Below are 25,213 nucleotides of genomic sequence, written 5' to 3'. Positions count from 1 at the left end.
GTGATGAAAGGACCCTACTGTCTACAATGGTTACTTACTGGGTTGTTAAACATACAAGGCACAAAATAAACTACACATTAACATTTATAGAAACAAACACAAGGCTTACCCAAAAGAACTGACAATCTCATCTGATACTATATAGACAACTATTTATGTCTTCCTATTATATTACTAATTAATATAAAATTAACCTCATTGAGGTAAACAGCTTGACAAATCAGTTGTGGGGGATTCTTAACTACAAACTATCCTTGAACTAGCAAAAACAAACTACTGTCCCAGAACCACATTCTTCATCTCAATGGTACTTGTAGCCTTTTTTGGGATCAGTTTGCTGTAGTTTGTCAAAAAACATGCATCAATTTCCCTTCTCATTTATACACATTGAATTAGAAACCCTAACAATCTAGGAGTAATCAAAGGTATTTTGCAGAAGAACCCGATCCTTCCAAGCTGTATTATTTTCTCCAAGTTTAGTGTTGTCTATCGTGGTGAGCTGATCTGGATCTTCAGTCAAAATTAAGTCGCAAAACACACAACTAAATTTCAAGGATAGTTTAGATCCCCAAGGCAATACAAGCATAGTTTGAAATAAAACAGTAGCACTAGCAAGACATTTAAGAAACGTCTTCTGGAACTAGCAAAAACAAACTACTGTCCCAGAACCACATCAAGTAAAAAGCACTGCTGAAATTAAAGGTTTGCAGCTTTTAATTATTTTGAAATGAACATGACGATACATCACCTTTTCATTACCAGTACAATGGATTGGGAAAAAAAAATTAGTTTTTAACGATGGACTCTAATCAAAAGAAAATTGAGATTTTAGCCACTTATTCCCTAAAGAATCTCATTTCAGCAAAGGGGATTTTCAGTAAGGCAGCTTTTCTGAATACTAATGGAACCAGTCACAAACAGTGGGATATATTTAGCGAAACATACAGCATTTCTGTATATCTTCGGAACGAACATAAATATCAATAATTAAACAAAAGTTCCATTGGGTTAATGGTACCTTTACAGAAGAAACTTCATGTTAAAGTAACGACCCAAGCTATTTTCAACAGATTAAAGGTTCCACCCGTCTCCACTCCCCACACCCCCAACACTCCCCACCCCAGGGCATCGATGTAGCATAGCAACAAGAAACTGAAAAAAGGAAGTATACAGTGCAGTACCTGATTTCTCGCTGCATAGCTTGTCAGCCACATGGTCTGCCTCATGGGCGAATAGAGAAATTATTTCATCTTCGTATTCTTCCACTATACCTTCACACTAAAGATCAGAATTTAAGAAAAGGTATTAGAGTGCAAAACGATCAAAATGAGTTAAATGTAGCACATGCAACCATAGGTGTTTCTTTGTTGCCTGCTGCCATTTTCTATTTCCTATATCACACCAACATGGCACAAACCATATTGGAATATTTCCACAGTTGAACAACAGAAGATTAAACTACAAAATGTGATCACACCTTCTAATTGCCACTCTGTAACTGCGGATTTTCCTGCTTATTTGTGATGAATTATCTAACAGTAGCATAATTTTCAACGACGGTGTCATGGGCTGAAGTTCTAGTGCCCTCTGCTGTAAAAGCTGTCTGTACACATTTAAAAAAGCCTTACCACAAACTTTAGTGATTTTGAATTTTCAGGATCAAACTTGAAATTCTTAAAATCTACTGAACCCAGTTTCTCAGAATCCCTCGGAGCAAATCTCATATAAGTCCTCTTCTGGGTCTCTGGATCCACATACAGTGCATAATCATCCATGTTTGAACATATAGTTTCAAAGAGTTCGAGTAGATGGGTCTCTGACCGAGCATATGAAATCTGTAGAAAAACAGAGCACCATGTGAACAATGCTACAACATTACATTATGTATTCTTGAAAAAAAAAGAAATCTCAAACTGACTGACTGCCAGTTTTAAGACTTAAGAATTACAATGCAACTCTTGGCTTTGAAAAAATGTCCCAGCATTTGCTTTTATCCATTTTGTTCATTTCAAATAGATTTTCCTGTGGAAAACACCAACAAGTTTGCCAAAAACAAACTTAATTTCAGGAAATTAAATTAGAGAAGCAACATATCCAGTTTATTCAATGACTGGTCAGCCCAGACGTTGTTCATTTGCCTGTCAGCAGCTGCTTAATCCTCGTTCAGGATTCAGAGGGGAAAGCAAGGCCCAAAAGTCAATCAGGTCTACAGTCTCAGTTTTCAATTCCTGGAATAATAGCTGCTGGATTGTCTCATCTCCTCCCCCCTTCACCAAATTTAAGAAAAACTCCAGTCGACACCTATGTTCTTGGAGTGAATCGCCACAAAGAGTGCACAAGAGGTCAAAATAGCCCTTTGCCTTGGTAACTGGACAAAAAGTTTTAACTGTCTAGACAGGTCAAGGTGCAAAATGTGCCCCGTTGCTTTCTCCGGAAGAGTTTCAATTGAAGCCAAGTACAGGGTAAACAGCAGAGATGCATCCGCAGGCCTACGCGAGTCCCTCCCTCCACCCTCTACTGATCAAAGTAGGAAGTTTGCATGACAACCGCAGTCAAAGGGCTGAATCGCTGATGAACTCGATTTCAGCAATGTAGATATGGCCAGATTCCATTGTCTCCTTTCAGACACAGTATGGCCCCTTCCGGTCCCAGTGATTACATTATGGATGCATTTTCACATAAGCAGTTCATTCACACAAAAGGTTTCTCCTTGCTTCACTGCCATCTGATCACAAAGCAAATACATCAGTGCCTAAAACATTAAAATAAGTGATTTACTGACTAATGTTGCTAGCTCAGATGTTCCTTCCATATTACTGGATTTATGATCATTTCAGCAGAACGACGCAACTTATCTTTGTTGAACTTTGCTTGCAAAATCTAACACGGATAGAGGTTTTTGGAAAAATGTAGGGAAACTATATGCACATTTAGACATTTTATGCTACATCTGCATAATACAACATTATAACCAACACCAAATTTGCTGGCGGCTTTGTAACAAATCCATGCAACTAACCACCATTTTGTGAGGGTGGGGGGGGGGGGGGGGGGGGGGCACTTCTTTTCAACATAGTCACAGAAGTTTAAATGCATCATGTTCATAAAAGCATTTATTGGTGTGACAGAGGGGAGGGGAAAGAAAAACACACATACATTGCCCTCTGCCAGTAGAAAGATGTCTGAGATACTGCCCTGCAATTTGCAGCTGCCATTGAAATGAGAATGAAGAGACTGCCATTATTAAAATGTGATGGAAGAGAGTCACAATCAATTTTGCCTGTCTGCTTGGACAAAAGTTTCTTATCTTACTAAAAAATAAGACTGATGCTCTGCAAAGAGGCGATAAAGGTGAAGTGCTTTGGATTTTTCCAGTGTTGAGACACAAAAGAGTGTATTCCCACCTTCAGGATAACAAAAGCATTTTTTAAATAAAGATAGCCAAACTGCTAGTGAAATTGCATATGTACACAATTTTATGGGGAAGAAAACTGCTTTATCCCAATAAATATGATACAAACACAAGAGTGACTGCCTGGAACATACGGGAACCTAGAACATGGCCGGGGGGGGGGGGCTAACTATTTCCTGCTTGCAAGATGGAAACAAAACACTTCACCCATTTAGATCTTTGAAATTTTATTTTTATGATCACTGTTTACTACTCATGGTTGGGTACATGACTTTAGAATAATGTAAACCTCAGATGTTTTGTACCAAAATGTGAAGTTAGATATCGAAAACAATCTGTGCTCCACTAAGGGGAATAAATTACTAAAAAAGTTAGCACTACAAATGCATAACCACAAAATGTAACCACAAATATTTCTTCATATGCAGAATTCAAAGAATCGGTTGAGATGACATACAAAGATACGTCAGATTTTAGCATTGGTTTCAATCTATATATTACACTTAGACAAAATAAACATATCACTGATTATCTGTAGCAATTGGTCAAAATAAAATTTTTGCAAGTTAATTACAAGCCCAATTGTTTAAATATAACTGGTGTGCACTTTGGGTAGACATCCATATTTGCTCTAAAATTACTGCTTTTTAAAAAAGCTGAAAGCATACGATTCAAATTTGATAATTGCTCCGGCCAAAATAAATAATGGCTAACCTGATGGAAGTGTTCTTTAAACTTAAGACTGCCTGTAATTTAGTACATTTAAGCATACTTCAATACACTTTAGTTGATATGCAACCTTGTTCATCCATTTAAACTTCAGAAATTACAACATTACTCTACGAAACATGATTGGAACACAGAAATGTGAAAAAAGAATTAATGCCGTTTACGCATCAAACAAATCTTATAAATGCTTTGAAATATGAGCCCAGTGAGGGCCAAACAAATCAAAAACATATTGCCCATGGTTTACATAGTAACTGTCAGATGTCAGTCTTCAGCCTCCAGCCACCTTTTAATGAAACCCCTCAAGTCATTTCTTTTAAACTGAAGGTGAACAATAAAATTCCACAGAGTATACTTGACAATTATTCAGTGAGTAAGCTTTAATATTGGTCACAGAGGATCATGAGAACATGGCCCCTGTAACTTAGTCAAGTAAAAACAACTGCTGTACTAATCTATGTAAGTTACATAAAAATCCGTACAAAACCGAAGCAACATATTCAAGTTTGATAAAGAGAGCATTTAACATAAATGCAGTTTCTCATCAAAGATGTCAAGATGATCCTGCAGGAAATAGCAGCATTTAAAAAACAAATGGACAATCAAATGTGCCTACACAGAGCAAAATTAGATCAACATAAAGAGCATTTACAAAGGTCACATTTTATCTCGAAACTGGATTTAAGTTTTGGATGAGTAAAGGCGGAATGTTCAGACAATGAATACTCCATTATGAATGAAGTGAAATGGAATATCATATTAAACTCCACTGAACTTACCCATCATAGGACGAAGATCTTTTTAAGCAGCAATATATTTTTCTGGTAATAGTGTAAAATATGACAGATGGAGACTCTTCTTTAAAAAGCAGCACTGCATAAAAATAGTTTTGAAGTTTTACTCGAACAATCGTTTTGTGCAGTTGGACCAATGATATAGGTAGAACTAGGATAGAGGTTCTGCAAAGAGAGAGTATGAGGCGATAGGCACTAAATTACAAGGCACAATCTCAAAGGTTCGCTGGGTTATTACCTGAGCCATGTGCAAATTCACATAGGACAAATAAGGTTAGAGAAACAAATGCATGGCTCAAAGACAAGTGTAGGAGAAGTGTATTCCGGTTCGTGGGGCGCTGCTCCACACCTGAACAATGCTGCGACTGGGGTTCTAGTGAGCCGGATATCTACAATATTAGGGTTAGAGAGGATACAATACGTAGAGAGGGTTTCAAACAGACGGCAAGAGAGAAGTTGGGGTAAACCGAAGAGTGGAAACAAGGCCAGAGAAAGGTATTAATATGGGAAACGATATTCAGAACATGTGAGGAACGGATTGGGAGTACAAACCTAAGAGTAAAGCAGCAATCAAGGCTAGGGGTTACAAAATAATAAAAGACAACACTATAGGCTTTCTAGCTGAATGCGCATAGCATTCAAACCAAAACAGATGAACTGATAGTGAACAGAAACAAATAAGTACAATCTGATGACCAATACAGACATGCTGCATGTTGACATCAATTGGGACCTGAATATTGAAGGTAACACGTTTTAGGAAGGTGGAGGAGGTCTCAGCTAATTAATGATGGCATTAGTGCTTTAGAGAGGGATGACTCAAGTACAGGAAACCAGGATGCAGAAGCGGTGTCGGTTGAGATGAGAAATGATAACGGCAAGAAGCTCTTTATGGGAATGGTATACAGGACTCCTAACTGTAATTACATGGTAGAACAGAGTATTAAGGAGGAAATAATGGGAGTATGTCTGAAAGATATGTGATAATCATGGTGGATATTAATCAACATATAGACTGAAACATTCAGATGAACACGAGGGGTTTATAGAATGATTTTGGGATAGTTTCTCAGAACAGCACATTCAAAGCCAACCATTGAGCAGGCTATATTAGACCTGGTATTGTGCAACAAGATAAGATTAATTGATAACCTCCTAGTGAAGACATCCCGAGGGAGCTGAAATCATAACATGACTGCATTTTCCGTTCAGTTTGGGGGAAGACAACAGAGGGTCAGAGGCTAGTATTTTATACGTAAATAAGGGCAATGAAGTGGAAATAAAAGCAAAGCTAGCTGAAGTGAATTGGCAAATGGAGTTACATAATAATAATCTTTACTATTGTCACAAGTAGGCTTACATTATTACTACAATGAAGTTACTGTGAAAATCACCTAGGTCAATAGAGACGCGGTGGCAGACATTTAAAGAGATATTTCAGAATACACAGAATAGATTCATTCCAACTTAAAGAATAATTTCATGGGGAGGACCCACCATCCACAGTTAACTAAAAAATTGAACAGCAGTATCAAACTTAAAGAAAAAGCATATAATTGTGAAAAGACAGGTGACACGTCAGAAGATAAGGCAGAAAATAAATTTGCTGATGACACAAAGATAGGTAGGTAAGTAAATTGTGAAGAGGACATAAAGAGACTAGAAAGGGACATAGAGAAGTTAAATAAGTGAGAGGGCAAATGGGAGTATGATGTGGGGATGTGAAATTCTCCATTTTGGCAGGAAGAATGAAAAAGCTTATTATCTAAATGGTGAGAGATTGCAGAGCTCTGAAGTGCAGAGAGATCTTGGTGTCAGAGTGCATGAAACACAAAAGGCTAGTATGCAGATAAAACAAGCAATTAGAAAAGCTAATAGTGTGTTATCATTTATTGTGAGGCAAATTGAATGTAAAAGGAAGGAGATTATTCTCCAGTTCAACAGGACACTGATGGGACCACGTCTGCAGTATTGGCTTATTTAAGGAAATATGTAAATGCATTAGAAGCAATTCATAGAAGGTTTACTAAACTAATACCAGGAATGAGCGGGTTGCCTTCAGAGAAGGATTGGAGAGGCTAGGCTTGTATCTGCTGAATTTTAGAAGAGTAAGAAGTCTTACAACACCAGGTTAAAGTCCAACATGTTTGTTTCAAACACTAGCTTTCGGAGCACTGCTCGTTCCTCAGATGAATGAAGAGGTATGTTCCAGAAACATATATATAGACAAATTCAAAGATGCCAGACAATGCTTAGAATTCGAGCATTTGCAGGTAATAGAGTCTTTACAGATCCAGAGATGGGGTAACCCCAGGTTAAAGAGGTGTGAATTGTCTCAAGCCAGGACAGTTGGTAGGATTTCACAAGCCCAGGCCAGATGGTGGGGGATGAATGTAATGCAACATGAATCCCAGGCCCCGGTTGAGGCCGTACTCATGTGCGGAACTTGGCTATTAGTTTCTGCTCAGCGATTCTGCGTTGTCGCGCGTCCTGAAGGCCACCTTGGAGAACGCTTACCCGGAGATCAGAGGCTGAATGCCCTTGACTGCTGAAGGGTTCCCCGACTGGAAGGGAACATTCCTGCCTGGTGATTGTCGCGCGATGTCCGTTCATTCGTTGTCGCAGCGTCTGCATGGTCTCGCCAATGTACCACGCTTCGGGACATCCCTTCCTGCAGCGTACGAGGTAGACAACATTGGCCGAGTCGCACGAGTACGTACCGCGTACCTGATGGGTGGTATTCTCACGTGTAATGGTGGTATCCATGTCAATGATCTGACACGTCTTGCAGAGATTGCCATGGCAGGGTTGTGTGGTGCCGTGGTCTCAGTTCTGAAGGCTGGGTAGTTTGCTGCAAAGAATGGTTTGTTTGAGGTTGCGCGGTTGTTTGAAGGCAAGTGTTGGGGGTGTGGGGATGACCCTGGCAAGATGTTCATCTTCATCGATGATGTGTTGAAGGCCGCAAAAGAAGATGTCGTAGTTTCTCCGCTCCGGGAAAGTACTAGATGATGAAGGGTACTCTGTCAGTTGTGTCCCGTGTTTGTCTTCTGAGGAGGTCGGTGCGTTTTTTTGCTGTGGCGCGTTGGAACTGTTGATCGATGAGTCGAGTGCCATATCCTGTACTTACAAGGGCATCTTTCAGCGTCTGTAGATGTCTGTTAAGCTCCTCCTCGTCTGAGCCGATCCTGTGTATACGGAGGGCTTGTCCATATGGGATGGCTTCTTTAACGTGTTTAGGGTGGAAGGTGGAGAAGTGGAGCATCGTGAGGTTATCCGAGGGCTTGCGGTAAAGCAAAGTGCTGAGGTGACCGTCCTTGATGGAGGAGAGTGTGTCCAAGAATGCAACTGATTTTGGAGAGTTGTCCATGGTGTGGCTGATGGTGGGATGGAACTTATTGATGTCATAATTTAGTCGTTTCATGATTCTTTGACGTGGGTCCAAAGGGGAAAAAGTCATTGATGTATCTGGTGTATAATGTCGGTTGAAGGTCCTATGTGGTGAAGAGGTCTTGTTCAAACTTGTGCATGAAGATGTTGGCATATTGAGGTGCAAATTTGGTCCCCATGGCTGTTCCTTGCATCTGGATGAAGAACTTGTTGTCGAAGGCGAAGATGTTGTGATCCAGAATGAAGCGGATGAGTTGCAGAATTGCATCTGGAGATTGGCAGCTGTCAGTGTTGAGTACTGAGGCTGTTGCAGCAATGCCGTCATCATGGGGGATGCTGGTGTAGAGTGCCGTGACGTCCATTGTGACAAGGAATGTTCCTGGTTCAGCTGGTCCATGGGTGCTGAGTTTCTGTAGGAAGTCCGTCGTGTCGCGACAGAAGCTGGGCGAACCTTGTACGATGGGTTTCAAGATGCCCTCGATATAGCCAGAGAGGTTCTCACACAGGGTCCCATTGCCTGAAACAAAAGGACGGCCTGGTGTGTTGGCCTTGTGTATTTTCGGGAGGCAGTAGAGATCTCCAATGCGGGGAGTATGTGGGATGTGGCTCCCACGGTCTGGATCCAAGGTCTTGATCAGTCTGTTGAGTTGGCAGATGTGTTCCTTGGTCGGATCTGCGGGTAACTGTCTGTAGTGTTCCTGGTTGTTGAGTTGTCAGTATATTTCTCTGCAGTAGTCTGTTCTGTTCAGCATGATGGTGGCCCCTCCTTTGTATGCTGGTTTGATGACGATGTTGCAGTTGGTCTTGAGAGCGCGGGTGGCATTGCATTGTGCTTGGGTGACATTCGGGGCTGTCTTATGAATGCGACTGATCACACTCCCCGCTCTCCCTCGCGGGGAGAGTCCAGACGATCAAAATGAACGTACTGCCCAGGTTCCTCTTCCTGTATAGATCCATTCCGATCTACATCCCCAAGGCCTTTTTCAAAGCGCTGTACAAACATATCATGGCGTTCGTATGGGGGGGGTAAAAATGCTAGGATCCCAAAGAAGGTCATACAAAAAACAAAATCCAGGGGGGGGGGCTAGCCCTCCCGAATCTACAATTCTACCACTGGGCGGCAACAGCCAAGCGAGTAAGGGGATGGATCCAGGAGCCAGAAGCCGAGTGGGTGCGTGCGGAGGAGGCCTCCTGCATGGGAACCTCCCTCCAGGCCCTCGCCACGGCAGCACTCCCAGCCCCACCCAAAAAACACTCCACCAGCCCAGTGGTGACAGCCACCCTCCAATCCTGGAACCAACTGCGGCAGCAATTTGGCCTGTACAAAATGTCGGACAAGGCTCCCATCTGCAACAACCATAGGTTCAAACCAGCACTGACTGACGCCACCTTCAAAAGGTGGACGCAGGACAGGGGGACACTGACAGTCAGGGACCTATACACGGACGACAGGATCGCAACACTGGACGAACTGACAGAGAAATTTCAGCTAGCTGGGGGGAACGAGCTACGGTACCTGCAGCTCAAAAACTTCCTACGAAAGGAGACAAGGACGTACCCACAACCGCCACGACAGCCACTATTGGAAGACCTACTGGACGTAAGTATCCTAGAGAAAGGGAACTTTAGTGACATGTATGACCGACTGGTAGATAGGGACGACACCGTACTGGACGCAACAAGAAGGAAATGGGAGGACGACCTGGGGATGGAGATAGGGTGGGGACTCTGGAGCGAAGCACTGCATAGGGTCAACTCCACCTCCACGTGCGCAAGGCTCAGCCTGACGCAACTAAAAGTGGTACATAGAGCCCACTTAACGAGAAACCGTATGAGTAGGTTCTTCCCGGAGGTGGAGGACAGATGTGAGCGGTGCCAAAGAGGCCCGGCCAACCACGCCCACATGTTCTGGTCTTGCCCCAGACTTGTGGAGTACTGGACAGCCTTCTTCGAGGCTATGTCCAAAGTGGTGGGGGTGAGGGTGGAGCCATGCCCGATAGTGGCGGTCTTCGGGGTTTCAGACCAGCCAGATCTATTCCTGGGGAGGAGGGGCGGACGCCCTTGCCTTTGCCTCCCTGATCGCCCGCCGTAGAATCCTGTTTGGCTGGCGGTCAGCAGCACCGCCCAGAGCTGCAGACTGGCTGTCCGACCTCTCGGAATCTCTCCAAATGGAGAAAATCAAATTCGCCATCCGAGGGTCGGACGACGGCTTCCACAGAACGTGGGAGCCATTCATGCAACTGTTCCGGGACCTGTTTGTGGCCAACATACATGAGGAAGAATAGTCGGGTGGCCAAGAACCAGGGGAAAATGGACGGGAATCGGGGGAAGGTAGCCGGGGGGGGTTACAGGCGTTTGATGGCAAGCCAAGGCCCAAAACCAAACTATAAATAAATGCCTATAAACATGTGCCTCGGCCATATTGGGGAATGTAAAATATGTATGCTGGTTAAAGGGGGCGGCCACAATTGTTGTTATGAAGATGCTTACCTGTAAATATTCATGTTAAATTTTTGTGTTTTCTTTTTTTTTTCTCTCTCTCTAATAATTTGTAATTTGTCATATATAAAATATGAAAACTCAATAAAAAACATTTATAAAACAAAAAAAATGAATGTGACTGATGAATCTGGGATTGACGCGACTCTTGTCGGCTTGAGCATACATGTCGAGTCTAGGGCAGCAGCCTTCCGGAGGGGTCCAATGCAACTCTTTCCTCTTCGGTTGCCGCACTGCAGATCTTTCGGTCTGCTGTCCCGGTTCATTAGTAGTCTCCTTGGGTTCGCTGTCGGCCTCTTGGGGTCTGTGGATGAATTCCCGGAGCCTCATTCGCCTGATGAATTCCTCCGTATCTGCCGCGAGACTGATGGGGCCCATTTTGGTGGTGGTCCAGAAATTGTGCTCTCTGCTGAGGAATTCAATTTCGTCTGGTTGAAGGATGTAGTCCGACAAGTTGACAATAGATTTCCCTGTATTGTTTTCTACAAAGGTGCCGGGGGAGGCTTGGTTGCTGCTGGTGCTGATGCCGAGTTCACCTGAGGAAGGAGCAGTGCTCCGAAAGTTAGTGTTTGAAACAAACCTGTCGGACTTTAACCTGGTGTTATCAGACTTCTTACTGTGCTCACCCCAGTCCAACGCCGGCATCTCCACCTCATGAATTTTAGAAGGGTAAGAGGTGACTTTATCTTGAGGGGTCTTGACATAGTCCATGTGGAGCAGGTGTTGCTTCTTGTGGGAAAATCTAGAACTGGGGCCACTGTTTAAAAATAAGGGGTTACTCATTTCAGACCGAGATGTCTATTTCTGAGTTTATTTCTCTGTGGGTAGTGAGTCTTTGGAACTTCCTTCCTCAAAAAGGGAGACTTTGAATATTTTCAAGGCAGAGGTAGAAGATTCTTGATAAACAAGAGACTGGAAGATTGCTAGGGGATGGCAGGAGGTTACAGTCAGGTCAGCCACGACCTTATTGAATTGTGGAGTAGGCTCGAGTGCCTACTGTTCCTAACTCGTATGTATCTCCATATACCATCTGTATTGTAGTTTGGAAAGTTTCTTTCCAGTGACAATCAGCTAGTTTAAGACACTGACAGATGTGTTCAGTCAAAATGACTTGCAGCCACAGCCTTGCAACAGCAGACTGAACAATTAGTAGGAACTTAGTTTTGTTTATTAAAAAAATTCTACACACATTGCGCTCCCACAGGTTATATACGTCAATTCTCACCAGAGGGGAAAGTGATTTGCTTCCATACCATGGCTGGTGTAATTCTTGAATTACCAAGGAGGCTTCCAGAACACACCAGATTGACCAGCGTACTCATTCCTTCCCCTACTCTCCACTTTCTCTCTCTCTCAGCCACCTCTCCTGACAGTAATGTGAAGTATTTTCTTCTGCTGGATTCCTTACCTACACCAGTGATTTGAAAGTTACAACCTTCAGAAATAAATGCAAACAACCACTAAATATTAGCCTTGCTTTAAATTCAATATCATTTGTTAATATTCTCTGAAATAGGGCAGCACAGCGGCACAGTGGTTAGCACTGCTGCCTATGGCACTGAGGACTTGGGTTCAATCCCGGTCCACTGTCCATGTGGAGTTTGAATATTCTCCCCGTGTCTGCGTGGGTCTCACCCCCACAACCCAGAAATGTGCAGGGTAGATGGATTGGCTACGCTAAATTGTCCCTTAATTGGTACTCTAAAAATTTATTTTTAAAAATATTCTGAAATATACATATCTACCATGGAGAAGTACAAGCTGCTGCTGTATATCTAGCTAAGGAAGATAAGAGCTCCATGGTTGATGAGCAATTAATATTTGGAGATGTGATCTGCTGATTTAAATATATAATACCAAAGTAGAGTAGTAGTCATAAGTAGAGTAGTAGTCATATCTAGAGAATGATACAAATGAGGCACTTTCAGTTTTGTACCAAAAAATCTTTAGAAGTATTTACATATGCGATAGATAAAATACAAAATTAAAAGAACTAGGAGACTCATGAAAGCAAATTTCCCCTCACTCCCACCCACTCGAATTGGTGAAGAAGGATTTGAAAATACATGGTAAAAGAAAACCAATTATTTTATTGTATCTAACGGAACTGGATATTTCATGTTCTGCTAATATAGAAGGAAGTTGGTAGGAGAATGGAATAAATTGATAAATAAAATGTTTATTGACAGCAAAAATTTCTACTTTATGGCCTTTCCATCTTTCAACAATAAAAATCACTGACTGATATACGGCAAATCAATGTAAATAAAGTTTCCATTTTCGTCAGCACTAAAAGTTGTGTAGCTCTCCTGTGACACTGCTCACAGGATTGACAGAACAAACAAGATAAGAAAGTTTCTACCTTGGTTATTGGAGTAGTTTCAGGACACTGGAGGATTGCAAATTTTACACACCTGTTCAAAACAAAAAGGAAGATCAATCTGATAACTATTGCCCAATTAGAGGGGTGGCAGGGTGGCACAGTGGTTAGCACTACTACCTCACATCACCGAGGACCTGGGTTCGATCCCAGGTCACTAAGTGTGGAGTTTGTACATTCTCCTCGTGTCTGCATGGGTCTCACCCCACAACCCAAAAAAATGTGCAGGGTAGTTGGATTAGTCACGCTAAATTGCCCCTTAATTGGAAAAAGGATTTGGATACTCTTTTTTAAAAAATTATTTTAAAAAACTATCGGCCAATCAGTTTAGCAATGGGAAAACTGCTAGAGACAATTGTCAAGACAAAATTAATTCTCATGTAGCGAAGCATAGGGGCCAGCCTACATAGATTAATTAATGGCAAATTATGTCCAACTAACTGGATTCTGTTCTTTGATGAAGTAACAAGAGAGGAATATATGTGGACACTCAAAACGCTGCCTAATAGCAGTTATTCAGACAATAGAAACATATGTTATTAAAGGGACAATGGCAACTCCTGTGTATAATTGACTAAGGGATAGGAGGGGGAAGAATTGGTGAAATAATGCTTTTTAAAAATTGGAGTACCCAATTCATTTTTTTCAATTAAGGGGAAATTTAGCATGGCCAATCCACCTACCCTGCACATCTTTTGGGTTGTGGGGGCAAAACCCACGCAAACACGGGGAGAATGTGCAAACTCCACACAGACAGTGACCCAGAGCCGATTTCGAACCTGGGTCCTCAGCACCGTGAGGCAGCAGTGCTAATCACTGCGCCACATGCTGCCCAATTAACGCTTTTTTGATGGGAGAAAAGCACGCAGAAGGTTCTCCCAGGGGACAATATTAGGACCACGCTCTTGTTATGCTAAATCACTAACTCCTTCCGCTGAACAGAACTGTTCCCCACATACCCATTGGCACATGCACCGTTCCACCCACTGCCCCACCAGTTGCCCATCGTCATCCTCTCCTTGCCGCCCATCTCCTGAGCTACTGCGCCTGCTGCTTCTCACCACTGTCCAGAGACCTTGTTGCCTCCCACTTACCAACCACTCCCAAGCCCTCGGCATCTCGTGCTTGCCATCCCAGCCCAAAACTCTCACCACTTCCTATTTATCACCAACCCCCTCCCCTGCAAGCCCTCGCTACATTCCCCCAAGCCACCTTCCCTCTTCCAAGCTGCGTCCCAAGTGCCTCCTATTCACTGTCCTTCTCCCTTGCCCTCACAGTAATGCTCTTTGATTGGGCTGATGTTTAACTTTGATATTGTAGTGTGAACAAAGAACATTAGACTGTTTTATAAGAGTTATGTATTACTAACACTCCACTAACAAATTACTAAAATGTATAAGATTAATACAGTTGTAAGTAATGGTCTAACACTAAGATACTACAGAGCTACTCTAATATGCGACTGCTACAAACTCCTTACTACCAACTTATCTTGGAATACATGGTGTGTACGGGTCACTGCCTGCATACTCACCACCTGGTCAGATGCTTGAACAGTTATACATATATTATTATTTACATACAGATGACAAATTGACTTATCACCACATTCCCCTTTCTTTGGAAATGCTTTTTTTCTTTAGGTGCATTTGTAGCTTCAAAGTATATACATTTTTACTAACAGTGTTGATTTCACTCTGTATACATTCAAATAATCAGGCTGGTGATGTTCATAAATTAAGTCTAATCAGGCTGCCTTCGAACCCTGATGGACCGTCGCAGTGCTTAAGGTGAAGACGAGGTAATCTGATAATTTTCCATTATGCCAACTTGTTCATTGGATGCTTCAATGTTCGGCATATCTACAGCCGTGTGCGTAGTCTCAGGCATGCAAGGAGGAGCAACCCCATCATCCAGTCTTGATTGAAGAGTAAATGGTCGATTCGCCTTGAGTTTTAGCAATGCTCTGAAATTGTGTCTCAATATTGAGCCTTGATCCGTGAGAACAACAAAGGAGTTGGGACCTGCCTGTCTTATGACTTTGGCAGTCATGGACCATCCTCGTGATGCCTCAACCCTGATGGCATCATCTGGTCCCAAACCATCCAACATTCTGCTGGAGCAGCTGTAGTAGTGTGTTTGTTTCTGCTTTTGAGCAGTGATCTTTTGCATTATGGGTGTATTAAGTTTTATTCAGGAATGCTGGGAAGTGTTGTCCGCAGCTTTATATCCATTAGCCGTTGAACTGGAGCTAATCCACTACTCAGTGGTGTGGTACGGTATGCCAACAGGGCTAGATATGGGTCACTGTGTGAAGCAATTGCCTTCTTGTGCAGAGTTTTAGCGATGTGGACCCAGTTTTCTGCTTGCCCACTGAATTGAGGGTACTGCAGATTGGAGGTGACGCGCTTTAAATCATATTTCCTAGCAAAATCCTGCCACTCCCAACTGTCAAAGCAAGGACTGTTGTCACTCATGGCAATTTGCAGTACGCCATGGCCTGCAAAAACTTCCTATGCACATCAGATCACACTGGCACTGCTGGAATTCGGTAGTTTCATTACCTCTGGGTAGTTGGAGTAGTAATCAATCAACAATATGTATTCAGTGCCATCCAGGTAAAAAAAGATCAAACTGGACCTTCATCCAATTTATTGACCAACTCCCGTTTAGTCATGGGTTGCTTCTGATACCTTTGCCATGTTTCAGAGTGTTCTACTGTTCGCTAAATCTCCTGATTGGTACCTGGCCAATAAACTGATTCTCTGGCCCGCCTCTTGCACTTCTCAATCCCCAAGTGCCCTTCGTGAATCTGTGCGAGGATCAGGTGCTGTAATTATTGTGGAATAACTATTCTGTTTTTCCTGAGCACCAAGTCATTGATGTAGCTCAGTTTGTGCCTGACGTTCCAGAACTTTGGAGTACGAGTCTGGAGGCCATCACTGTCTCATATGCTGGACTACCTTCTGCAAGGTTCCATCTTTATCTGTCTCAGCCTTTATCAATCTGGACTTGCTGTCTGATACACGTAGAATTTCCATCACCAGATCGAACTTTCCCTGTAATATTTCAGAGATGTCTGTCCGCTCCTTATTGGCAGTTGCTCTGGAAAGGGCATCCGCAGCCACTAGGCAAATACACTAGATCGAAGTCGTACCTCAGTAGCTTCATGATTAGCCTCTGGATTCGAGGTGACATCTCACTTAGTTTCTTTTGAATAATGGACACTTAGTGGTCTATGATTGGTCTCCACAGTGAACATTGTCAGGTCCTAATTGTGGAATTTTTCAATTCCCATAGTCCGAGTCATTCTTTCTCGATTTGAGCATACCGTTTCTTAGTTTCTGGCATTGTCCTGGATGCGTATGTTACAGGTTGCCATGTCTCGTCAGCGTATTCTTGTAGCCAAAACTGCTCCTAGCCTATTCTGGCTGGCATCACTCGATATCTTTGTGTTCTTTGCTGGGTCAAAGAATGCTAAAACTAATGTGGTGTTCAATACATTTTTCAGCTTAGACCACTGTCTCAATCCATTCAAAAGGAACAGCCTTCCTTATTAAATTCCTGAAGTGCACTGTTTTTGAGGCCAAGTTGGGGATGAACGTTCCCACAAAATTCACCATTCCAAGCATACATAGTACCCACCCCCCTCCTCTTCGCGCTCTCCTTTCTCCCCTTCCTCTTCGCGCTCTCCTTTCTCCCCCTCCTCTTCGCGCTCTCTTTCTCCCCCTCCTCTTCGCGCTCTCCTTTCTCCCCCTCCTCTTCGCGCTCTCCTTTCTCCCCCTCCTCTTCGCGCTCTCCTTTCTCCCCTCCTCTTCGCGCTCTCCTTTCTCCCCCTCCTCTTCGCGCTCTCCTTTCTCCCCCTCCTCTTCGCGCCTCTCCTTTTCTCCCCCTCCTCTTCGCGCTCTCCTGTTCTCCCCCTCCTCTTCGCGCTCTCCTTCTCCCCCTCCTCTTCGCGCTCTCCTTTCTCCCCCTCCTCTTCGCGCTCTCCTTTCTCCCCCTCCTCTTCGCGCTCTCCTTTCTCCCCCTCCTCTTCGCGCTCTCCTTTCTCCCCCTCCTCTTCGCGCCTCCTTTCTCCCCCTCCTCTTCGCGCTCTCCTTTCTCCCCCTCCTCTTCGCGCTCTCCTTTCTCCCCCTCCTCTTCGCGCTCTCCTTTCTCCCCCTCCTCTTCGCGCTCTCCTTTCTCCCCCCCTCCTCTTCGCGCTCTCCTTTCTCCCCCTCCTCTTCGCGCTCTCCTTTCTCCCCCTCCTCTTCGCGCTCTCCTTTCTCCCCCTCCTCTTCGCGCCTCCTTTCTCCCCCTCCTCTTCGCGCTCTCCTTTCTCCCCCTCCTCTTCGCGCTCTCCCCCCCCTCCTCTTCGCGCTCTCCTTTCTCCCTCCTCTTCGCGCTCTCCTTTCTCCCCCTCCTCTTGCGCCCTCCTTTCTCCCCCTCCTCTTCGCGCTCTCCTTTCTCCCCCTCCTCTTCGCGCTCTCCTTTCTCCCCCTCCTCTTCGCGCTCTCCTTTCTCCCCTCCTCTTCGCGCTCTCCTCTTCTCCCCCTCCTCTTCGCGCTCTCCTTTCTCCCCCTCCTCTTCGCGCTCTCCTTTCTCCCCCTCCCCTCTTCGCGCTCTCCTTTCTCCCCCTCCTCCTCTCGCGCTCTCCTTTCTCCCCCTCCTCTTCGCGCTCTCCTTTTCTCCCCCTCCTCTTCGCGCTCTCCTTTCTCCCCCTCCTCTTCGCGCTCTCCTTTCTCCCCCTCCTCTTCGCGCCTTCCTTTATCCCCCTCCTCTCGCGCTCTCCTTTCTCCCCCTCCTCTTCGCGCTCTCCTTTCTCCCCCTCCTCTTCGCGCTCTCCTTTCTCCCCCTCCTCTTCGCGCTCTCCTTTCTCCCCCTCCTCTTCGCGCTCTCCTTTCTCCCCTCCTCTTCGCGCTCTCCTTTTCTCCCCTCCTCTTCGCGCTCTCCTTTCTCCCCCTCCTCTTCGCGCTCTCCTTTATCCCCCTCCTCTTCGCCTCTCCTTTCTCCCCATCCTCTTCGCGCTCTCCTTTCTCCCCCTCCTCTTCGCGCTCTCCTTTCTCCCCCTCCTCTTCGCGCTCTCCTTTCTCCCCCTCCTCTTCGCGCTCTCCTTTCTCCCCCTCCTCTTCGCGCTCTCCTTTCTCCCCCTCCTCTTCGCGCTCTCCTTTCTCCCCCTCCTCTTCGCGCTTCCCTTCTCCCCCCTCTCTTCGCGCTCTCCTTTCTCCCCCTCCTCTTCGCGCTCTCCTTTCTCCCCTCCTCTTCGCGCTCTCCTTTCTCCCCCTCCTCTTCGCGCTCTCCTTTCTCCCCCTCCTCTTCGCGCTCTCCTTTCTCCCCCTCCTCTTCGCGCTCTCCTTTCTCCCCCTCCTCTTCGCGTCTCTCCCTTCTCCCCCTCCTCTTCGCGCTCTCCTTTCTCCCCCTCCTCTTCGCGCTCTCCTTTCCTCCCCCTCCTCTTCGCGCTCTCCTTTCTCCCCCTCCTCTTCGCGCTCTCCTTTCTCCCCCTCCTCTTCGCGCTCTCCTTTCTCCCCCTCCTCTTCGCGCTCTCCTTTCTCCCCCTCCTCTTCGCGCTCTCCTTTCTCCCCCTCCTCTTCGCGCTCTCCTTTCTCCCCCTCCTCTTCGCGCTCTCCTTTCTCCCCCTCCTCTTCGCGCTCTCCTTTCTCCCCCTCCTCTTCGCGCTCTCCTTTCTCCCCCTCCTCTTCGCGCTCTCCTTTCTCCCCCTCCTCTTCGCGCTCTCCTTTCTCCCCCTCCTCCTCTCTCCCCTTTCTCCCCCCCCCCCCCCTTCTCTCCCTTTCATGCCTTGGCTACTTTCCCCTGATTTTTGGCTACCTGGCTATTCTTCCTCTTGCTCATTGGCCACAAACAGGTCCCGGAACAGTCGCGTGAATGGCTCCCACGTTCTGTGGAAGCCGTCGTCTGACCCTCAGATGGCGAATTTGATTTTCTCCATTTGGAGAGATTCCGAGAGGTCGGACAGCCAGTCTGCAGCTCTGGTGGTGCTGCTGACCGCCAGCCAACAGGATTCTACGGCGGGCAATCAGGGAGGTAAAGGCAAGGGCGTCCGCCCTCCTCCCCAGGAATAGATCTGGCTCGTCCGAGACCCCGAAGACCGCCACTTTCAGGCATGGCTCCACCTTCACCCCCACCACTTTGGACACTGCCTCAAAGGCGGCTGTCCAGTACTCCACAAGTCTGGGGCAAGACCAGAACATGTGGGCGTGGTTGGCCGGGCCTACTTGGCACCGTTCACATCTATCCTCCACCTCCGGGAAGAACCTACTCATACGGGTTCTTGTTAAGTGGACTCTATGTACCACTTTTAGCTGCGTCAGGCTGAGCCTTGCGCACGTGGCGGTGGAGTTGACCCTATGCAGTGCTTCGCTCCAGAGTCCCCACCCTATCTCAATCCCCAGGTCATCCTCCCATTTCTTTCTTGTTGCGTCCAGTACGGTGTCGGCCCTTTCTATCAGTCGGTCACACATGTCACTACAGTTTCCTTTGTCTAGTATGCTTGCGTCAGTAGTTCTTCCAGCAGTGTCTGTCGCAGGCGGTTGTGGGTACGTCCTTGTCTCCTTTCGTAGGAAGTTTTTAAGCTGCAGATACCTTAGCTCGTTCCCCCTGGCTAGCTGAAATTTCTCTGTCAGTTCGTCCAGTATTGCGATCCTGCCGTCCGTGTATAGGTCCCTGACTGTCAGTGTCCCTCTGTCCTGCCCCCACCTTTTGAAGGTGGCGTCAGTCAATGCTAGTGTGAACCTATGATTGTTGCAGATGGGAGCTTTGTCTGACATTTTGGTCAGGCCAAATTGCTGCCGCAGTTGGTTCCAGGATTGGATGGTGGCTATCACCACCGGGCTGCTGGAGTGTGTTTTAGGTGGGGATGGGAGTGCTGCCGTGGCGAGGGCCCGGAGGAAGGTCCCCACGCAGGAGGCCTCCCTGTATCTTTGTGGGTTTCCTCCGGGTGCCCTGTTTCCTCCCACATGTCCTGAAAGACGTGCTTGTTAGGTGAATTGAACATTCTGAATTCCCCCTCAGTGTACCCGAACAGGCACCTGTGTGTGGCGACGAGGGGATTTTCACAGTAACCTCACTGCAGTGTTAATGTAAGCCTGTGTGTGACAATAATAAAGATTATTATAATAATAGTAATATGTAACTGCTACAAACTCCTTACCAACACCTTCTCCAGGAACACATGGGGACATCTGCCTGCATACCTGGTGGTCGGATGCTGGAACTACAACAGTTAGACATATATTACTATTGGCAGCACGGTGGTGCAGTGGGATAGTCCTGCTGCCTCATGGCGCCGAGGTCTCAGGTTCAACCCCGGCTCTGGGTCACTGTCCGTGTGGAATTTGCACATTCTCCCCGTGGGTTTTGCCCCCATAACCCAAAGATGTGCAGGCTAGGTGGATTGGTCATGCTAAAATTTGCCCCTCAATTGGAAAAAAGTGAATTGGGTACTCTAAATTTATAAAAATAAAACAAAAATACATATATTATTATTTACATACAGATGATAACACAGGTGACAATCTACTTTTCCCACTCACTACCCTGCACATGGACAGGGCTCAGTAAGAGGTGGTGAGTACATTGTTCCTTTTCAGCAAAATGTGGACAGCACCATTGCTGAAAGTGATGTCACAGGCACTGCAATTGCAGGTGCGAAGAGTGATTTGGACCAGGATGTACACCTTTGAAGTTTCAAAAAGGTACAAAACTTGGCAATTCAATAAGTAATGAGTACAATAATAACAGACTTCAGGAGGACATAAACAGAATGTGAAATGGGCAGACGCATGGCAGGTTCAATTTAATATGCTATGTGTTAGCAACACACTTTAGAGGTAACAATCATCTAAAATGGTACAATTTGGGCAGGGGTGGGAAGCGATTGGCGATGAACCCGAGGGTGTACATTCAGAAATCATTGAAGTGACAAGAAGCCTAAGGGACACTTGGATTTGTAGATTGAGATATTTGAATATAAAAGATAAGCAAGTCATACTGAACATTCAAAAATCTACGATTAGGCTCAGATGGATTAGTGTGTACAATTCTGGACACCACACTGTAGCAAAACTAAAGAGAGGACACAGAAGAGGTTTAGCGGGAATGAGAATCTTAAGTTATGTGGAGAGAATAGAAAAACTGAGGTTAAAAGCAAATTTCTGCGGATGCTGGAATCTGAAACGAAAGGGACAATGCTGGAAAATCTCAGCAAGTCTGGCAGCATCTGCAGGGAGAGAAAAGAGCTAACGGTTCGAGTCCGATGACTCTTTGTCAAAGAAAAATTGGAGTTGTTCTCCTTGGAGCAGAGAAGGGAAAAAGATAGGTTGCGGGATTACTTTGGACAGATCTTTCAAATAGCAAGTTGATGAGCTGAATGGTGTCTCCGCTGTAAGATTCTGCAACTCTAATTGATTCTCAATTCAAATAGAATTTTCCTTTTATATTCAAGAACTGAACAGAAAGATATGCTGTCCTTTGGATAGCTGGCTGCTCGGATACAAAGGAAAACAGTCAATTAACAATATTAACTTGCATCTTGGGAGGACAGAAAAAAACCAAGGTGCTTCAGAGAAGTGCAATCAGAATGTAATTCACTGAGTCAAGCAAAGGGAAGATACAAGATTGGGTGATTAAAAACTTAGTCAATGGGATGGATTTGAAGGACGGTCTTACGGGAATGGAAAGGCAGAGAAGAGTATATTCTAGAATACAAGGCCCGTGTGGTTGATAGCAAGGTTGCCAATGACGGAGGCAAAGGGAAGAGGAAATGCTCACATTTCTCGATGTCTCGAACAGACAAGGAGGAATAAAAGCTATGAAGGAGCTTAAACAATATGAATAAAATTCTAAATTGAATGCATTGCATTGGGAGACAGTTTTGTGGGAGAAGAAACACGGGGAAACAATGCAGGTTCATTGGTACAACTTTTGAGGGGAGTACAGGAGCAACAGGAGCAGAGGGACCTCGGGGTTCAAGTACATAATTCTGTGAAGGTGGTCAGGCAAGTTGAAACAGTTGTTAAGAAGGCTTATAGGATCCTTGGGTTTATAAATAGAGGCATAAAGTAGTAAGCGAGGAAGTAATGCTGCACCTCTACAAATCATTGGTCAGACCACATTCAGGATATTCATAGAATTTACAGTGCAGAAGGAGGTGATTCAGCCCATCAAGTCTGCACCAGCCCTTGGAAAAAGCACACCTCTTAAACTCACAACTCCACCCTGATGTGTTGGGTAAGCTGGATCTATGTGGACTGTGTTTGATGCAGTGGAAAAAGGCTTCCAACATTTGATGAGATGCAACACGATTTATTTAACATCTAACTATATTACATGCTTAACTGTGGGTTGACACTATGCTGACTTGACTGGAGACCTGAGGCTAGCCTGTGCGGAGTCTGCACATCCTCCCCGTGTGTGCATGGGTTTCCTCCGGGTGCTCTGGTTTCCTCCCACAGTCCAAAGATGTGCAGGTTAGGTGGATTGGCCATGATAAATTGCCCTTAGTGTTGGGTGGGGTTACTGGGTTATGGGGATGGGGTGGAGGTGTTGACCTTGGGTAGGGTGCTCTTTCCAAGAGCCAGTGCAGACTCGATGGGCCGAATGGTCTCCTTCTGTACTGTAAATTCTATGTAAAAAAGTCCTACAGAGAGTGCAGCGGAGATTTACTAGAAACTAAGGAAATTCGGCATGTCCACATTGACTCTTACCAACTTTTACAGGACGTGGAGATGTTGGCGTTGGACTGGGGTGAGCACAGTAAGAAGTCTTACAACACCAGGTTAAAGTCCAACAGGTTTGTTTCAAACACTAGCTTTCGGAGCACTGCTCCTTCCTCAGGTAAATGGAGATGGTATGTTCCAGAAACATATTTATCGACAAAGTCAAAGATGCCAGACAATGCTTAGAATGCAAGCATTTTCAGGTAATTGAATCTTTACAGATCCAGAGATTCTGCATTGGCACACGTCCTGAAGGCCACCTTGGAGAACGCTTATCCGGAGATCAGAGGCTGAATGTCCTTGACTGCTGAAGTGTTCCCCGACTGGAAGGGAACATTCCTGCCTGGTGATTGTCACGCGATGTCCATTCATTCGTTGTTGCAGCGTCTGCATGGTCTCGCAAATGTACCATGCTTCAGGATATCCTTTCCTGCAGCATATGAGGTAGACAACGTTGGCAGAGTCACACGAGTTATGTACCGCGTACCTGCTGGGTGGTGTTCTCACTTGTAATGGTGGTATCCATGTCGATGATCTGGCACGTCTTGCAGAGATTGCCCTGGCAGGGTTGTGTGGTGTCGTGGTCGCTGTTCTTAAGGCTGGGTAGTTTCAACTTTTACAGATGCCCCATAGAAAGCACCCTATCTGGCCTTGTATTGCAACTGATCTGCCCAAGACTATAAGAAACTACAGAGTTGTGAACAAAGCCCAGTCCATCACACAAACTTGCCTCCTATGTATGCATTGACTCAGGCCCCGCTGCCTTCAGAAATTGGGCAGCAAAATCAAAAACCCCTCCCACCCGGCTTAGTCTTCCAACTTCTTCCATTGGGCAGGAGATACAAATGTCTGAGAACACGCACTAACAGATTCAAAAACAGATTCTTCTCTGCTGTTACCAGACTTCTAAATTACCCTCTTATGGACTGATCTGATCTCTTCACACATCTTCTCTACTGAGTAGCACTGCACTCCTGTATGTTTCACCCAATGCCTGTGTCCGTGTATTCCCTGTGTATTTTCTTTTCATGATCAGAATGATCTGTATGAACTGTACACAGAACATTACTTTTCACTGTACCTCGGCACACGCGACAACAAACAAATCCTAATCCAATTACCCTCGTTACAGTTGGAGTTCTAGAAGTAATCAGCTTGTTTGCAGATTGAAATCATAGCAGCAGGCTACTGGAAACCAAGGATGTTTCCTGATCCTTTAGCTAATGCACAGGAGTTGCCGGAAGACCAGCTGGAGAGCAGCGATATACCTTTGGCTTGGTCCCAGAGGAGAGGTGAATGAACCTAAAAGATTCATGTCATGTATCCTACTCTTGGAGGGAACTAAAAAGTGTAACTGAGCACACATCTTTATAAGCTCTAGTGTAAAGTTAATAGTGCTTGGTTTAATTTATTTTCACACAAATAGCGTGTTAAAAAGTTAATTCTTGTGGTGTAGGTCTGTCAGTTAATTGCTTGAAAATGTTAACAGTCTCTAACCAGATCGTAACAATATCCATAGAACTCGATGCTGGCCCTAATCCACCTTTAATGACTTTGTTTTCACAAACGAAAACAAACAGCTCAAGTCTGGAGACAATACTAAAACCAAAGACAGCTAACCAGGAGCCAAGGGCAAAAAGGAGATAAATAAAATCTGAAATTAGGAAAGTCAGTGGTACATCAAACTCAATAGAAAAGATACAAAAGCATGATAAATAGGTGTCATACTATAATGACATTGAAAATAAATTGATACATTTTCTTGCTGAAAATGTAAAATGCAGTGGTCGGATCGCATCTAAAGCAATGTTCCATTCTAGCTAAAGTACAAAAGGGAAATTGACCCCTTCAATTCAGAATGAAATGATGATAAAGGTATGAGGCTATTGGGGTTCTTCATCTTTGGAAGGAGCCAATTGATAAAAGCAGCATTGAGGAGTGTACACGACATTGAAAGCTCCACAGATTGTGTTGATTTGCAGCATGCCAGAACACACAAACAATTTTAAACTAATGAGTGTTTTGCACACGTACTGGGGAAACTTCATACAAGTGTAAACCAATATTGGGAATGGTTCCCCAATTAGTGTCCCCTCTATGAAGGATCTTATGGAACTATTTTTTTAAAAAACCATTACCAATAGCAGGTTGTCTGGAAAAATGGGAACAGTGGTTACAATCTGAAAACATTGAACTCAAGAATCCAGAATAAAATCAAAGAAGAGGTGCTGTTCCTGGAGCTGACATTCATAGAATCCATACAGTGCAGAAGGAGGCCATTTGTCCCATTGGGTCTGCA

At 44.9% G+C, this 25,213-nt stretch overlaps 1 protein-coding gene across 5 annotated transcripts in view; it reads right to left on the bottom strand.

The window, feature by feature from the left end:
• LOC119966538 (protein canopy homolog 1-like) overlaps positions 1 to 25,213 on the bottom strand; it is a 113,276-nt gene that overhangs the window by 1,204 nt on the left and 86,859 nt on the right. For 4 of the 5 annotated variants that reach the window (XM_038798395.1, XM_038798394.1, XM_038798397.1 and 1 more), the window contains 2 exons: positions 1,629 to 1,835; positions 1,182 to 1,278 (listed from right to left, as the gene is read on the bottom strand). In XM_038798395.1, the coding sequence (XP_038654323.1) occupies positions 1,182 to 1,278; positions 1,629 to 1,835 (304 nt within the window). Of the gene's footprint in view, positions 1 to 1,181; positions 1,279 to 1,628; positions 1,836 to 13,183; positions 13,236 to 20,348; positions 20,407 to 25,213 lie in introns of those variants that run through there. The other variant, XM_038798398.1, reaches the window with a different exon arrangement.

The sequence above is a fragment of the Scyliorhinus canicula genome, chromosome 5, assembly GCF_902713615.1.
Source record: "Scyliorhinus canicula chromosome 5, sScyCan1.1, whole genome shotgun sequence".
In the NCBI taxonomy this organism is placed as follows: Eukaryota; Metazoa; Chordata; class Chondrichthyes; order Carcharhiniformes; family Scyliorhinidae; genus Scyliorhinus; species Scyliorhinus canicula.
This window is presented reverse-complemented; position numbering and strand designations above follow the sequence as displayed.